This window comes from Alosa alosa, chromosome 22, assembly GCF_017589495.1.
Source record: "Alosa alosa isolate M-15738 ecotype Scorff River chromosome 22, AALO_Geno_1.1, whole genome shotgun sequence".
NCBI lineage: Eukaryota > Metazoa > Chordata > Actinopteri > Clupeiformes > Clupeidae > Alosa > Alosa alosa.
Genome location: NC_063210.1, coordinates 8,730,741 through 8,746,727, shown reverse-complemented (window position 1 = coordinate 8,746,727; position 15,987 = coordinate 8,730,741). Strand labels below are relative to the sequence as shown.

The 15,987-nt window shown below is 45.5% G+C and overlaps 1 protein-coding gene across 6 annotated transcripts; it reads left to right on the top strand.

The window, feature by feature from the left end:
- The first annotated feature begins 645 nt into the window (after positions 1-645).
- fbrs (fibrosin) lies at positions 646-15,652 on the top strand. 6 transcript variants are annotated; one of them, XM_048232618.1, is made up of 18 exons: positions 646-2,842; positions 3,125-3,304; positions 3,968-4,003; positions 4,321-4,350; positions 4,462-4,504; positions 4,795-5,161; positions 5,799-6,016; positions 7,129-7,394; positions 7,925-8,008; positions 8,184-8,279; positions 8,725-8,808; positions 8,987-9,025; positions 9,550-9,621; positions 9,917-10,079; positions 10,414-10,494; positions 10,834-10,917; positions 11,501-11,714; positions 12,594-15,652. In XM_048232618.1, the coding sequence occupies exons 1-18, from the start codon at positions 2,537-2,539 to the stop codon at positions 14,155-14,157; spliced, it is 3,927 nt and encodes a 1,308-aa protein (XP_048088575.1). In that variant the 5' UTR covers positions 646-2,536; the 3' UTR covers positions 14,158-15,652. The 6 variants fall into 6 exon arrangements, with proteins under 6 accessions (XP_048088575.1, XP_048088576.1, XP_048088572.1 ...); XM_048232619.1 differs by having other exon boundaries at positions 3,107-3,304; positions 7,925-7,975; XM_048232615.1 differs by having other exon boundaries at positions 648-2,842; positions 3,107-3,304; positions 5,802-6,016.
- The last annotated feature ends 335 nt before the right edge of the window (positions 15,653-15,987 follow it).

Sequence of the window (15,987 nt, the reverse complement as noted above, 5' to 3'; positions counted from 1 at the left end):
CTGTCTATGCAAAAAAGGTAAAGTAACAGACAAATAAATACATTTTAAACACTGTGGAAAGTAATTGTGTCAAATATTTTGTCACTTTGTGTTAGGTTTGGAAGAACACCAATTTACTTAATATTTTGTGACAAACCACCTGTGTGTGTAAAACACTCAAATCAATTAGGCCTACCTGTCTGGTGGCAATTTCTGCTCAGATTTCTGCATGCCTAAGAGATAGGCCTATTTCAGTCTGAATGAAAGAGCGACACCTTCAGCTCGATATCCCCTAAACAGAGATTCTAGTATTCACAGACACATGTAGACTGAATAGGAGATTTGAAGCTGAAGCTCTTTCATTTATGACAGGCAATTTTGACTCATCTGTCACTTGAGCAAAGAGAATAGAGCTTCTAGTCTGTCTTCAATCATAAAAAAAAATATTTGGGGGCATTCCAAAAAGACATGAGATAAGGAAATAGATACTTCCACGGAGTTGTTTGTTTCTATTTTACAGAGAATGTTTTACACAAACCCCTCCAATTACTGCTGCTACAATGTGTCCTCCAGCAGCAGAAGGAGCAAACCAGAGCAAACCTTCAAGCTGTCCCAGTTTAAGGTAGGCGTCTGGTTCAACTGCCAGATGGCGCTACTACCACATTTGTTGTTGAGATGTCTCCCATTCTCGCAAACTGCAGAGGAAGAAAACCTACTGGAGCACAATACAGCTCGTCTGTCCAGGGTTGTATACCCCAGAGATACGTTGCTAATTTAAGACTGTAGAAAATATATAAAATTATTTTGATGGTTACAGCCTTCGTCTTTACCATCTTACGTGTTCAAGTGAAGACTCCGGGTAGAAGTTGATTCGATTTGATTGGAGACGTCGGCAGATTATTCAACTTCCTCCAACACAGTGGATTACAGTGGGCCGCGGAACTTGCCCGGCCTATGCGGGGTTTGGTCGACGATTCATGTCTCTGTAAATCTAGTTCGAGGCTTATTGCTCGGCCTTGGATATTTTTATTTTAATGGGCATCGGATGAAAACAGATTGACAGAGGGACGAAAGAACTGTAATTATTTAATGGATAGGTGTCAGTTGACTACATCGCATTTTATTAGTCCAACTGTTTTGATACGTAAATTAATTAGATCCAACCAGTTAGCTAGCTATGTTGTTAGCCACTTCTTTCTTAGCTGGTAAGATAATACAACCTGATACAACCATTGGCATCGGATCCTTCCTGCCTTCCTTAACGATGGAAAGAATGTCGGCAACCTTTCTAGCTTAACTGTTGTTTTCTGTTAGCTTGTGTCCATCGCAAATATCAAATTGACCTGTAACATTAACGTTAATAGCACACGTAGCGTTGTTCAATTGTACGTTTTTAATCTTGGTCGGTTTTAGCTCATTGGCTTGACTATCTATTATTTTTTTAAAGGAGGATCAGTCAAATGATTATGGGGCATGGTCTACATATAGCAAGCCTGCTAGCTAGCTAGCTAGGTGGCGTACTCTGCTAACAAGAAATGCTTGCTAGCCTCATCTGTTCCGATGGCGCTTAGCCAGCATAGCAAAGGATATGATAACGATTATGGCTGTGTTATTGATATTTATTAATATTGGACTGCCCATCAACAACTGGGTATCATGTTGACAGTGTTTTTTGTGCGCCGTGGAATTAGCACTGATATAACTATCTGACGTAGCTGACTGGCTAAGAAGGCTAACGTAAATGTTGAGTATATTGTCGTCATTGCAACCATTCTGCTAGCTAATGGTAGTTAATGTTAGAAGGGACTAGGAATCAGACTGTTAGACGCCTGGTTGTTTGATTTCATTTAATCCACAATTATCTGACCAGGTTAAACACTTCTTTGTGAATTTTATGTAAGAAAGATTACCAAGGTGGCCCACTTCTCAAATAACGCTGTTAGCTGATGAAAACGTCAGGTTGAGGTTGGTCAACTAGCTCGATTGTTGCTAAAAGCTAACACATTTGGCATAATTTAAAGGAACGTTGAATCGCGTTATGAAATTTGCCAGTCGTAACTCAGACTGGACTTCAAGAAGACAAAATCAAAGATCGTTGAGTAGTCACTTTAACGACACCTAACGGTAATCCAGTTGGAGATATAAAGTTAGACAACGACGTTAGCATCCATTTTGTGTACAAAAGGATACTCGGCTAGCAGCATAGCAAGCTATTGGGATGTTTGCTAGCTTGCTGAGGCATTCTTAGAATGTTTTGATCATTACTTCTGATAAAGTCAGCCATGTCTTGACAACAAGACAGCGACGTGGATTTAACCTGTATGATTTTTTTTGCTTATCAACTAGTTTTTTTAAACATGGCTCAACAGAACTGCACTGATGCCGTACTGTCTCCGACAGACTGAAATATAGACAGGACTATTAACGCCATTTTACACAGGGACTCCACAGCGAGTCCAGAAGGTGTTTATTCATATTGAGGCAAGGGAGTGCCTTCGACCGGACCGGGATTTAAAGTGCCTTTAGTTGGACTTGGATTGGTGCAGTGCATTTTGACATGGACGGTCCGAGTCGAAACGGTGGGTGCAGGCAAAGCCGTCGCTCCCGCTCTCAACGCGACAGAGAACGACGCAGAAGGAGAGATCTTGCCGAGCGCAGGGCTTCGTCTCCGTCCTCGGCCTCAGACCAAGAGGTTTGCAGGGGCGACTCCTTACTTGGTGTGGCTGGTGGAGAATGTCGGCCCGGATTCCCAGGTGTCAGACACCGGCCTCCTCGCAGAAGAAAGCGAGAGTCCGTGTCCTGCGAAGAAGATATAATCGATGGCTTCGCCATTGCCAGTTTCATAAGCTTGGAGGCCTTGGAGGTAATTGCCTCTTTTGTATGTTCAACAGTGAACTAAGTTAATTAAGCTTGTATAATGTGATAAAAATTGCTCAAATATGCAACTTCATCTTCTTGTTGTCCATGGGAAAAGCTGTCATTTTCACTGTAGCAGTGGGACAGCTGTAGTTGGGGAGTTGTGCTGATGCAAAGTGTCACCTTTTTGAAACCTAAGACTTGCCTTAATTCTTTCTGTGCATGTGCTTAAGAATGGCCATGTGAGAATCCTGTTGCATTGTTTTAACAGATGGATTCTTCTCTGAAGCCCCCAGAACGCGCTGGTGGGCTCATGGGGAGAGGAAGCAAGAGGAAGAGAGGCCCAGAGGAGAATGGTGGAGGACCCCTCTCAGAGCCAGAGGAGGGACCGCCAGCCAGTTTCAACACCAGCAGCTGGGATAAATACAGAAAGGGAGAGAGGAAAAGAAAGAGAAAGAGAGAGGAGAAGGTGGGGCACACATTAAGTGTTACCACACATAGGGTTTGGGATGTCTTTCATCCACAGCATAGATTGAAAGTGGTGTAGAGGTGTTTGGATAAAGTATTATGTCTCTTCAACCTCTAGCACTATAGCCTGTAATTCATATTGTTGAATATTGTTCTTTTGCAAGTTGTCAAGTGTCAACGTTGAACAGACATAGTAAGTTCTTACAAATGTGCCCAGTGACCAAATTCCCAACAAAGCTTTTTATGAAATTATAGGCAAAGCAGTTTATGTAATCCTTTTTGAAGTGTATTTTTCCTACAAGGGAGTTTAACACTACATTGCTATCAGCTAAAAACTGTTATGGCTATTCACTATTATCCTGTCCACATGATTTAGTCATGTGTTTAACCAAAATGTGGTACATAGTTTAAAGAAGTGCTCTATCTTAATATGAAAGCTATGATGAGACAGATTATCTCTCATAGCTTCAGACATACTTTAATAATGTGTAGCAACTGATAATTGTGAAGCAGTTGACCTGTGGAAGTTCAGTCTAACTACTGTAATATATGGGCCTTCCGTGCATGGTGCTCATCCCACAAGTGCCAGAAAACGTATAATGTTCGGTCAACACCACACCTCTTAAAGATGTATGTTATTAATCATATCAATATTACTTTTCAGGCCTCTGGCAACCATTTTGTGGAAACAGGATACATTGTAAGTTTGCCCTTTGATATTATGAGATTGCATAAACATTTGGCCTCTAGACTACATGCAGACTGTAGACATATTTAAAATGTATCTGAATAAGCAAATGTAGTAAATCCTAACACCAGTAAGATAAAGACTTATCTGTTGCCTTTTTTAAGACTGAAAGTCGCTGTGGCTGTATCACATGCAAATCACAAAAGGCATTTAAAACTTTAATAAAATCATAGATGTCTTGCTTGAGGGTTTTCAGAAGCGTGACAGATTTTCGTGACTGCTTTCTCATTTCTGAGGAATATCCTAATAATCTTCCCCTTACTTTTCAGTGTGACACTGAGAGCGATTCAGGCGATAAGGTTTGTTATGGTTCTTAAATGGCTTTTAACAAGCCTGTGAATTATGAAAGTATGTGTATTATTATTTTGAATATTTCATGATTATTAAGAAATCTTGTTTATCATTCTCAGGCCTCTGACAATGACATGGACCCAATATTCATTGTCAAGAAAGGTAGGCAATAAGTGTTGCTTTTTGTTGCAAGTGAATTATCCAAATGCTATGTAGATGATTTGATGTCGAATATCTATCACCTCTGCTAACTTCTAGTCTTAGGTGCTTCTCTCAAAAGCGTCATTGTACAACTTCCATAGTTCCAATAAAGGATAGACTATATAGTTTTGAACACCTTCTTTTTTAGTTAATTGCTCAAGAGTGATTTTGAGAATTGCAGTCCCCAAGTTAGTTTTATGTTTCCTAGTAATTCCCTGCCTAGTTGTAATGTGAGTTTCTTTCACTTGCAGTGGACCCAGTGCTGTCGAGCATGGCATCGTCTGTTGCCAACGGCTGCCCGCTGGTGCCCACCCACAGCGGGGTGCCCCGTCTGGCCGTCACGCCCCGCGTGTCCGGCCTGGAGCGCAGCCAGGAACGCAGTCTGGACCTGCCTTACCCCGAGCCCCTGTCTACCTCCACCTCGTCCTCGCTGTCCTGCCTTCCTCCGTCCCACTCCATGTCCACCATCACGGTCTCCTCCCTGGCCGAGCAGATCAACGGCCTGCACCACAGGCCACAGGAGCGTGGCGCCAGTTCCCCCCGGCCCAAACAAAAGTCCTTCCTCACCTTCCCCAGCCGCCCCACTTCCAATGCGTACAGCATGGGCGTCAACAACAGGTGTGTGATGGTGTCAACTGTTTTTGTGGGTGAGAGGGCATGTTGACATTTGTACTGTCATGATGGGTTTAAGAAGCATTAATCATTCATTAATCATTAATCAATAATTGGTAAACAGCAGGTGTGTGATGGTGTCAATTGCTTTTGTGCGTGAGGGAGGGTGTATTGACATTTGTGCTGTCATGGGTTTAAGAAGTGTTTATTAATGTGATTAATTGGTTAATTCACTTTCATCAGTGGAGGGATATTCAAGTGTCAACTTGGTCTTCATTTATTTGGCCTTTATGAATATTGGAAGTAAATATCAACAAATGTTTTTGGGAGAGAATGATTGTGAAGGCTAGCAAAATAAACAGACGTATTTTGTAACCTCTATCGGGTTGTTAAGTTCGACGTCACAGGCTCAAAAAACGTTTACCAGCGCAGCCTGCCGGTTTTTTACAACTTCTAAACCTTGTCACCATCACCTCCGTTTTAGTGAGGGTAAAACAAAATCAGACTTTTTATTTTGTATTACGGTCTATGGAGAAAAACGAGCCGCTCTGAAAGCCGTTGGACCCGGAGAATGATCAGCCCATTATTGCAGCATGACTTGACAACCGAATGAATCTGAACGGTCACTGTATGTGTTACCCAGCAGGAACGGTACCTCAATTAAGCCGCCATCTTCCTCGACGGCCTCGTCCTCATCCATGCGGCCCCCTACGCCCTCCATCAATGTGCCCATGTCCCACAACAGAGGTCCCGGGGCCCCAGGACCACACCGTCCCCCGTCCCGCCCCAGCTCACGCACCTACTCTCCTGGGCTACCCCCTCCACCTCCTCTACTGCAGGTGTCCAGCCATTCAGTTGCAGGTAAGGTTCCATGGTTATTGCTACACAGATCCAGGATAAGGGTGTAGCAGCTGGCTCAATTGGTGTGGCTGCCATATCCACTCTGTAAACAATTGCTTGTTTTGAAAGTGGAATGAGCAGTTTGAGGTTGCAACTACAAATTGCACATGGCTGTAATAAACTGACTGGCCTTTATTTTATCCACGTTTATTCATGAGACCTTTTATAATTTGAATTTGCTACAGTTCCAGTTCATCTTCCGAATTGCGACCAGTCCATTCTGTTTATGCTATGATGTTATCCATAAAGCTTGCTTAAGGTTAAGCTAACTGTTCCCACTCACCAGAAATTAACATTACTGTAAATCCTGTGATATCTGGTGAACTTCCCTGGAGGTACAAATGATGAGCTTGACAAGTAAATAATCATAAAGGCATTTAATTCAATAAACTGATATAGGGATAGTTTGTATAATACATGACTGACTGACTGACTTTTACATGCTTTAGTGGGAAGCTACACCAGGCACGTAACTGAAGCATTCCGTTCGCGACGCGTAAAATCCATTTTAGAAGAATGGTCTGTTTTTTTCGAACGTACGCGCCGCTTCACGTCTGGTGTGGCTACTTCCATTGATTATGGACCCTTTCAAGAGTTCCATTATCAGCATCATAGTTGGCCCCACAAGACTTCCTTTTGAACATTCCATATGTTATCTTAATGCAGAGGAAGTAGATTGGGGCCCAAATAGAACGTTCAAGCATTGTTTTTGTTTTGATTGTTGAAAGGGTCTATGGACCCAACGCGAACAGAGTGCTTACGTGCCTGGTGTAGCTTCCCTGTTAGGATGAGTCAGGCACAGTTTTTCAGTTAGACTACCATCATATGAAACCACTTAGAATCAATACAATCCACCGCCAGCCGGAAATATAAAACTGTTTTTTTTGGAGTATTGAAGCGTCATGGCGACGCCCTTTATTTGGCTCAGGGATAGAGTGAAAACTTCATACTTATACTAGATTTCTGTCAGTCTTCCTGTTATGGTAGACCTCAGTCATTTACGCAGTTAAGCTCAAATTAAAATGTTACCATTTCAATGGTTTCTTGCTCTTTCTCAACCTTCCCTCCTACAGATCAAGACCGGCTACGTCAGGAGCTGAACTCCCAGTACCTGCCGTCTCAGGGCACGGAGCGCGACGGACGCTCGTCTGCCCCCAGCAGCTCAAGCTCCACGGGCCCCTCGGTGTCCAACGCCACGTCCAGCACCACCACCAGACCTTCGCAGGCGCAGCCCTCCATCCCCCCAATGTCCTACCAGTTCCATCAGCACAACCACCAGCACCAGCACACGCACACCCACCAACACTTCCTGCACCCGACTGCCACTGCGCCTCCCCTGGTGAGCCTGTGTTCCACTCGCAGGCCATTGAAGTTGTGGTGTTTGTTGTTAGTGTGTTCAAGATGTGCTGGGAGTAGTTTGAACTGTTTCAGGGTCATGTTTACTTTGTGCTAGTGATAAGGAAACCATTTTGTGTTTGTTCTTGAGGTGGAGAAGATCTTGCAAAACCAAGTGTTCGACGTGTGTTTATTTAAAGCATCGAAGCTATTTATGGTGTTGATAAAAGGATGTTTGTCTGTGCAAACTATTAGACTACTGTATAGGGCCCTATTTAGTATTGGCATGCATGTTGGAAAAAAAAATCCCCCTAATTTTAATAACACTTGCTGTATTTATGATTTGTAACTTCATGAAGAAATTGTACTTGGACATATCAGATTTATAAACAAGCACTTTAAAAGCAAAATATTCCAGCTGTTTGAAACCTTCGTCTTTCAGCACTGTCATAGTGTCAACACTGAATTAACATGAATGTTGACTTTTGCTTCTGTCTAAACAATGGGGATTTCTTTTTTTTGCCTTTCCTTCAGTTTGAAAAGTATCCAGGGCCGAAGATGGAGAGCCTCTTCAGGCACCCTGCTGTACGTATCCACAGCCACAGACCGGTACAACAGGTATAAACCATGACTGCAGAGGCCACTGGACCCCTGCCGGGCCATCCTAGCCCTGCCTCAACCTTCATATTCCGCCTCAGAGGGCATTGCCACTAATACGTAGTGTGGGTGTGAGTGTGGGTGTGAGTGTGGGTGTGTTCTTAGGCACAGTTGTTTGTGTTTGCTGTGCTTGCAGTACTTCCAGCAGTACCCGCCGCAGGTGCCTGGAATCCAGCCGGTCCTCCCACCTACAGGCCCCTTCAGCTCACTACAAGGCGCGTTCCAGCCGAAGGTTAGTGTCCCATTATCAGTCCAATCGGTTTTTGTTGTGTCAAATGACTTCTTTCATTTGCGAGATTGCCAAGAGAGATGCTCATCAGAGAATCTCAGAGCGGGTGGAGTGCGGAGACAGCCCTCCTGGTCACGTACACCTGGGGCAGACGCCTGCCAAAAGACTTTGTCCTCATCTGACTGTTCCGTACAGAGATAAGGAGATAAGTTGGTCTGAACCCAATTGTGTATGCTTCACTCATGTCACACTTACGTACTGCAATCTCTCTCTCTCTCTTACACACACACACACACACAGACCTATGCTCACACTCCCAAAGATGCTCCACATAATATGTGTCTAATAACTCTGCTATATAGTCTTTGGAGAGCATTTTTCTTCCCCATTTGTTCCTCTTCCGTGTCTGTTAACCTGTCGCAAATGTGTACTGTGCTATGATTGACAGCTTGTTGCCCTTCAGGGGGCGGCTCCAGAGATGACCGCTCGTTTGGGGGTCATACCCCCCCATCTGCAACCCAAAGATCCACGGGTAAGCTGCACGTTGTCTGACTCGTGCCAATCTCCATGCCCAGTGTTATTTGTAGTGAAGTTGGTTTAGGGTCGCATACTAAAACATGACCTTCCTCCAAACTTGGCATCTGGAACGTGTTATGTTGTGTTGTCATGGAAACATCTATCTGACACCTGTCTCTCTTTTTGTTTTACAGCTCACAGACCCATTTGCAGCATCACTCAAAGTCAGTAATGTAAGTAGCATTGATTTTTTTTTTTTCTTATTTATATGATTGTCAATCAATCTGAATAAATGTATGTATAATTTTAACATGAATACTACCATGCTTTGCAGAACTAATTGAATAAACCTGTGTTATATACCTAGATATGCATTACATATTAAAAGAGACATTCCTAAATAAGCCAGCTACACACAGACTTGCAACTTGAATCAGAAATGGTAGAATATGTACACATCTGAATATGCTTGCTCAGGTTTTTTGTCAGAATTCTCAAATGGCCTTCAAAGACCTTTTGCCTCTGGCGTATTGCTGGAAAGTGAAACTTGCACTGTAAACACAAAGAAAGTATTTGTAAAACAGATTACAGATTTGTAATTTAGTCATTATATGTGCAATAGAAAAGACAAGTTGAGAATCTAGTCAGAGTTGCCAGTGGGATCTCTTGGGACCAGTTCAAGTGGATAATATGTTCAGATAACAATCTGGACCCGTCATCTGTGATTAATTGAAAGTTGTGACCTCTCTGTGAACAGAAGCCTGGGAAGTGGTGTGCCATGCATGTCCGTGTGGCTTGGATGATCCTCAGGCATCAAGAGAAAGTCAAGGTCAGTCCTTTACTGACCGGACGTGCTTGAAATTAAACCTCCAGTGGAGTCTTGTATTGATATTCTACTGGATCCTACACTTTTATTACAACCTGCATACAGATTCCAGATAGAACAGGGGTGGTCTACTATTTATTCTGAGACTGTGTGTTCAAAGTGTTTAAACCACCGTCCTCTCTCCTCTCTCTCTCTCTCTTTCTCTCTCTCTCTCTCTCTCTCTCTCTCTCTCTCTCTCTCTCTCTCTCTCTCTCTCTCTCTCTCTCTCTCTCTCTCTCTCTCTCTCTCTCTCTCTCAGCTAATGCAGGCAGACCCCCACAAGTTGGACTTCCGTAATGACCTGCTGACCCGTCTGCCTGGCTCTGGTGGCATGAGCGGACTGGGAGGTTTGGGGGTCCTCGGAGGACCTCTACCCCCTACTCACGACCTGACCAGGCCAGGCGGCCTGTTCGCAGCCAATGGTGGGTATCATCCAAAGTCCCTGCCTTCCAATACTGCCAGCTTTACGACAAAGCTAAAAAACGCTGAAGAGCCTGCTCTGTATCTCTGGACGCTATGCTTTGGAGATGATTTTAAATAAAGAGGAATTGAAACAGAAATGACATGGGAGGTTGGGAAAAAAAAAAAAAACCTCCTTCTCTGTAACTTTTTTTTTTTTTTTTTTAACTGAAGAGGTCATCAGATACCCTCCCATCAGCAATGCAGCAGTAGTTTGCCTTGTCCTGTGCACAGTCTCTGTATGTGCGAGGCGTGGGGAGTTGACGTGTGTGTGTGTTGACCCCTGTGTCCCTTCAGGTGGAGTCAATCCGACCTCCTCCCCGTTCATACCGCCATCAGCGGCCCACCCGTCTTTCCTCACCTCTGCTGCCCACCTGGGTAAGCGAGCACTCTCCACGGGCGCGGCTGTGTCCCTAGTGCTGTTCAGCCGTAGCTCACAGCACCAGACAGTCACAGCTCTCATCGTGTCTCTTCTCAACAACAACTAAAACGAGTTTGAGGCACCACAGAACATACATTTAAACAAATACTGTTTCCCTTATTCGGGTTCACAACTGATGCTTTTGTTTACCCTGTAGTGTTTGTGACTGTTTGTCTTTATTTGTCTTAGTCAAAAACATCAGGTTGGTAAACTGGTTTCCATACTTATTTTCTGACACCCCAATGCGTCTAGGCCTCACAGGCTGCGTAAAACTGACGCGAGTGTGTTTGTTTTAGATCCGTATGGACGTTCACCACCTTTCACCCCACTGGGAGCACTGGGCTCGGGTGCATTTGGTGGATTGGGAAGCCCCACGTTGGGTGAGTCTCCCTGTGCAAACACACTACCCCACCACTGCCCTGGTATAGATATGGTCCCTTAGAAACTCTAAAGGCGAGACCTGTTTTCATATGGAAAAGGCATGGCAGAGAGTAGACTTAACTGAGATTAGTGCTCCAGTTGCTAATGATGCTTCATAAATATGGCCCTTGATCCAGGTATTTGTGGCACTAAAGGTATGACTATATCCAAAGAATAGAAAATATCTGAAGCATGTAGAATATTGAAGTTAATCTCCAGTCTGCCTTTTATTTGCATTACATGTCTCATAATGAGATGATGAAATTGAATATATGAGTCAAAGTGACAGAAATTCAAGAATTATAGTGAATAATGTAATTACTGTCCTTTTTCCTTCCCACTCTCTCCTTCTCTTATTTCACTCCGTTCTTCCCCCTCTCCTTCTCTTTTCTTCTCTTCCTCTCTCTCCTTCTCTTCTGTCCCTCTCTATTATTCCCCTCTCTCGTCTTATCTTCCGCTCTCTCTCTCTGTTCTTCTCCCTCTTCTCCTTCTCTTCTCTTTCTCTCTCCCCCTCTCGTCTCTCCCTACATTCTTCCCCAGCAGCTAGCTCTGTGTTTGGCCATAAGGACTCGGCCACTGGTCCCACAGTAGGAGGGATGGGGAACCCGCACGACCCCTGGAACCGCCTGCACGTGGCCCCTCCGTCGTTCCCCTCCGGGCCTCCCTGGGCCAAGGCCGGAGAGAAAAGGGATGAGCGGGAGCGAGCCAAGGAGCCGGAGAGGAGGGAGGTGCCCCACATCAAAGATGAGCGGGACAGGTGAGTTGGGTGTGAATGCCGTATTGGAGGGTTTCATTTGGAGCACAAAGGCCTTTACAGATGCACTGACCATGACTGGCATGGACCGATTATGAGCCACTGGGCCCCTGGGTACAGATATAAAAAGCCCAGTTAAGATAGGGTGGTCTAGGGGCATGCTCACCTAAAATAAATTTGTGAAAAATAGACCCTTAAATGATGACTTATGACGAGTTTTGTGGAAAGAGAAGGGTAGGGTAGAGAACATAGTTGCGACTTAAAGCAGGGCCATTCAGTAATCCATCCCTGAAGACCCCTTATGCACAACTACATTTTTGCTGTAGTTACTTTGTATTGTTACTGACCACCTATATAGTCATCTAGTTTAAGTGATTGCACAAAGGTATTGACCTTGCCATGTGAGGACGCATAAACAGGTGTATATAGAAGTGGAGTGCGGAGAAGAGGCAGAATACATTTAAATGCCTACTTGAGATAACAATAATTATATCCAAGCCAGTATTCTGGAAGGGGAGTTATAAGGACTGCACAAAGCTTGGTTTGAGGATTGTTGACTGTAGATTTAACTTCAAATGCAAATTATGAATTAGCAAATTCATAATAATCATGTGTGTATTTGTAACACAACATGATGCTAACTTACTTAATCCTTATAGATTCAAATTACCTAAATGCAAATGCTTGTTGTCTTATGTTTGGCACCTGAATGAAAATAAACAGGAATAACAGGTTTCTAAGGGACTCAAAATTTAAGGGGAAAAACATATTCATATTCATATTCACAATTTATGTTGAATATTAGCCAGTTAAACAAGTTCTCCCTTAATGAATTGTGCCGTTGCCTCTGCTAACCATGTCTACTCGGCTCCTCCTTCTCAGGGACAACATGCTGTATGGCCGGCCGCCTATGAGGATGTCCCCTGGAGCCCCGGCCATCAAGCAGCAGCACCGCAGCAGCACGCCCATCTCCCACATCAATGGCCTGGGGGCCTCCCTGAGCGGTGGCGGGGGTCCGTCCGAGGGGCCCAGTAGGGACCGGGAAAGGGACCGCGAGAGGGAGCGGGACCGCGACATGGACAAGCGGACGCTACACTCTAGCATGCCACCTTCCCGGCCGTTGGCGGCGACAGCGTCTTCCTCGGCGCCGGACAGGCCGCGCTCGTCTTCTTCCTCTGTCCTGACCACGCCGCCGCCCCCCTCCACCTCGCTGGCGTCCTCGCCGCTGGACCTTTTCCCTCGGCACGCGCCTCCCCAGCTGCCGCACTCGGTGGGGGGCCCCGAGCCGCACCACTCCTCCCAAAGGGACAGCGTGGGCCCGGCCTCCTCGTCCTCGTCCACCTCCTCCACGGTCACGTCCCACCACATCAAGAAGACCGAGCGCACCACCCCCGTCTCCAAGCCGCCGCCCAACCTGCCCGCCGGCCTGCTGCTGCCGCCCGTTAAGGTCAAGGAGGAGCGCAAGGAGGAGCCGCTGCCGCCACACGGTTACGATCGGCCCAGCAGCCGCCACCAGCACCACCCGTCTACGCCCTCCTCGAGCCGGTCGCTCACCCCTACGCCCGGGGTGCCCCTGCCGCCGCTCACCCCTCACCACCACCCCTCGCTGCTGGATCGCTCGCGTGCGGCGGCCCTCGAGGCCTACCTGGGAGGTGCGGCGGGAGAGCGCTTCATGGCCCACCACCAGCACCTGCAGCATCAGGGCCACTTGCAGCCGCCCCACGCCTTCCCATGGGACCAGTGGCGGGAGCTGGCCGCCCAGCAGCAGCAGCAACAGCAGCGGCGCGAGATGGCCCTGCGCACCGACCCTCACCTGGCCCTCCGCACGGACCCTCACCTGTCCCGCCTGCTGCAGCACCAGCAGCAGGCCCAGCGGATCATGGAGGCAGCGGCCGCGGCTGCAGCCAACCCTCACCACAACCCGCGCGTGGCCACGCCGCCCACCTCGGCCGCCTCCTCGTCAGGGCGGCCGGACTTTGGCCTGATGTCGCACCACTTTGACCGCCCACCGCAGATGGGGGGTCCTGGGGGCGGTCTGCTGGACGAGGAGCAGCGGTCGCAGATCTTGCGCGAGGACTTCGAGCGGGCGCGCTTCTCCAGCATGCATCCCCACGCGCACCTGTCCAACCCCCACCTGCCCAGTCCGTCTCACGCGTTCCACTTGGAGCAGCTGCACGCCGGCCTCCTCTCCCACCCGCACCTCCACGGTCCAGGAGCCTCCACGTCGCCGCACCACTTGGGGCTGTACTCGCGCCTGGGTCCCCTGCACCAGTCGCACATCCCCAACGGCATCCTGACCAAGACTCCTGCTGGCCTGGTGGGTGCGCCCCCTCCCCTCATTCCTTCGGTGACCAGCCGAGCCAACACGCCCCCGAGACCTTCCAGACTGGGCGCAGTGGCTGAACTGGCTCTCTTTAGCGCCCACAAAGATGCCGAATCTAGATAGTACAGGGAGGAAGCCTGGAGGAGATCAGGGGGGGGGGGGGACTATTTTTCTGTGCTGAAACTATTATTCTTTTTTTTTTTTTTTTTTTTTTTTAGCTTCTCTCCCTGCAAAGGGAAAAGTCTGTGCAGGAAAACATGCCTCACCTTCTTAGGAGGGTCAGGCTGTGGACAAGAGAGCCTTGGAGGCCGCTCATGCATTCACTGTGGTTTCTTCTATCAGTGCAATTTTAAAGGTACTCTGTTAATGTGCTCATGGTTCATAACTGTTTTAAAGAAGGCCTGTGGTTGATTCAGAGCATATCCATTATCTGTAATTTAATGGAAAGAGACCTGTATATGTCCTTTTGGAGGTTTTAATTATAGTAGGAATGGACCTGTATACATTCAGACATAAGTGCACTCTTGTACACACAAAATGAGGCTCTACATCTTCCCCTAAGTGGTGGGTGGGTGGATGGATGTGAAGTGAACAGAAAAAGTGTCTAAGTTGGCAGTGAGATTAGGGAAATATCTGCTGTTACTTGGGGTTTTCATAGCTCAACAAAACAACATTCTCTTGTATGTTTTTAAAAAAAAAGAAAGAAAGAAAGAAAGAAAAAAAATGCAAAGAACGGTTCCTTTACATTTTCCTCCATCTCAACAGTCACATCTATAACATCAAAAATTTCCATTGTTTTAATCCTAAAGATTCAGTGGTAATATAAACTGTACATCTTTTGTGGGTAATATTTTTCCCTCAAAAAAAGCTGTCTCCCCATCTTTCTCCATCCCAGCTCTGTGAGAGTGAGCTGGACAAGGATATAGTAGTATAGTAATATTGCCTTTTTAATTGTTATTGTTAACATTAATTACCTTCTATAATAAATATATTCACTGTTTATGTTATATTGTCATTGTTTCAGGTATTATCAAATGCACTCCCATGTTAGTCATACGTTAGAGATGTCCCTGATCCAGCAAATGCAAAGCACCCAGAGCTCTCGCGTCCATTTGTTGACATGTAATGGCTACGAGCTGAAACAAAAAAAAAAAAAAAAAAAAAAACAGTCAGTGGCTGGCTTCTGTGTCACTGAGGACTCTGCTTAATATTTATACTTGAGACGATAGGTCTTAACTGTATGTGTGTATGCGTGTGTGTGTGTGTGTGTGTGTGTGTGTATGTATGTATGTATGTATGTATGTATGTATGTATGTTTTTATATGTTTCAATCATGACAGGGACTTAGAAAGCCCAAAGGCAACTGTGATGATTAAAATGCCGCGCGCAGTGGATGGATGCATGGGACATCATGTGGACAAGACAAAAGTTAAAAACAAAAGGAATGTGGGTCTTGTGCCTGCATAAAAACAGGACTGAAGGGACTCCCTGACATGGAGAACTGGACATTTGGGGTGAATTATTTGAATAAAACTATTTTATACCTTTTAAACCATGTTCCCCTTGAAAAGAAAACCACAAAGATTAATTATTAAATGAATTGTTGGTTATTTACTTGCATGGTGGTTCTTGTTTCTTTTTTTTAGATTTAGAAATATAGGCCTATATTTTATTATGTTACTTGTACAATTCAGCAGCATAAGTTCCAGCAATCCTGCTGTGCACTCAACCTTCAAAGTCCAAAAATGCTTTGATCTACATTAGATACATAATGCGTTTTATATAGGGAAATGCGTCCGCTTGTTACTTTTCTGACAACCTGATGGATCTCCACTATAAATAAATTTGTTTTTAATAAATGTATTTATAAATGTATTTTTAAAAGAATTATCACACTGACAAACACACTATATGTAGCCAGTTATTCACATCAGTTGTGCATTTAAATTTACC

What these genes read in the sequence shown, in the direction of transcription:
- fbrs (XM_048232614.1), top strand. Translation starts at nt 2,537, where the DNA reads ATGGACGGTCCGAGTCGAAACGGTGGGTGCAGGCAAAGCCGTCGCTCC. An exon ending in AATATTCATTGTCAAGAAAG is followed by an intron (nt 4,505 to 4,794) that starts GTAGGCAATAAG and finishes TTTCACTTGCAG; the next exon opens with TGGACCCAGTGCTGTCGAGC. An exon ending in CATCACTCAAAGTCAGTAAT is followed by an intron (nt 9,026 to 9,549) that starts GTAAGTAGCATT and finishes CTCTGTGAACAG; the next exon opens with AAGCCTGGGAAGTGGTGTGC.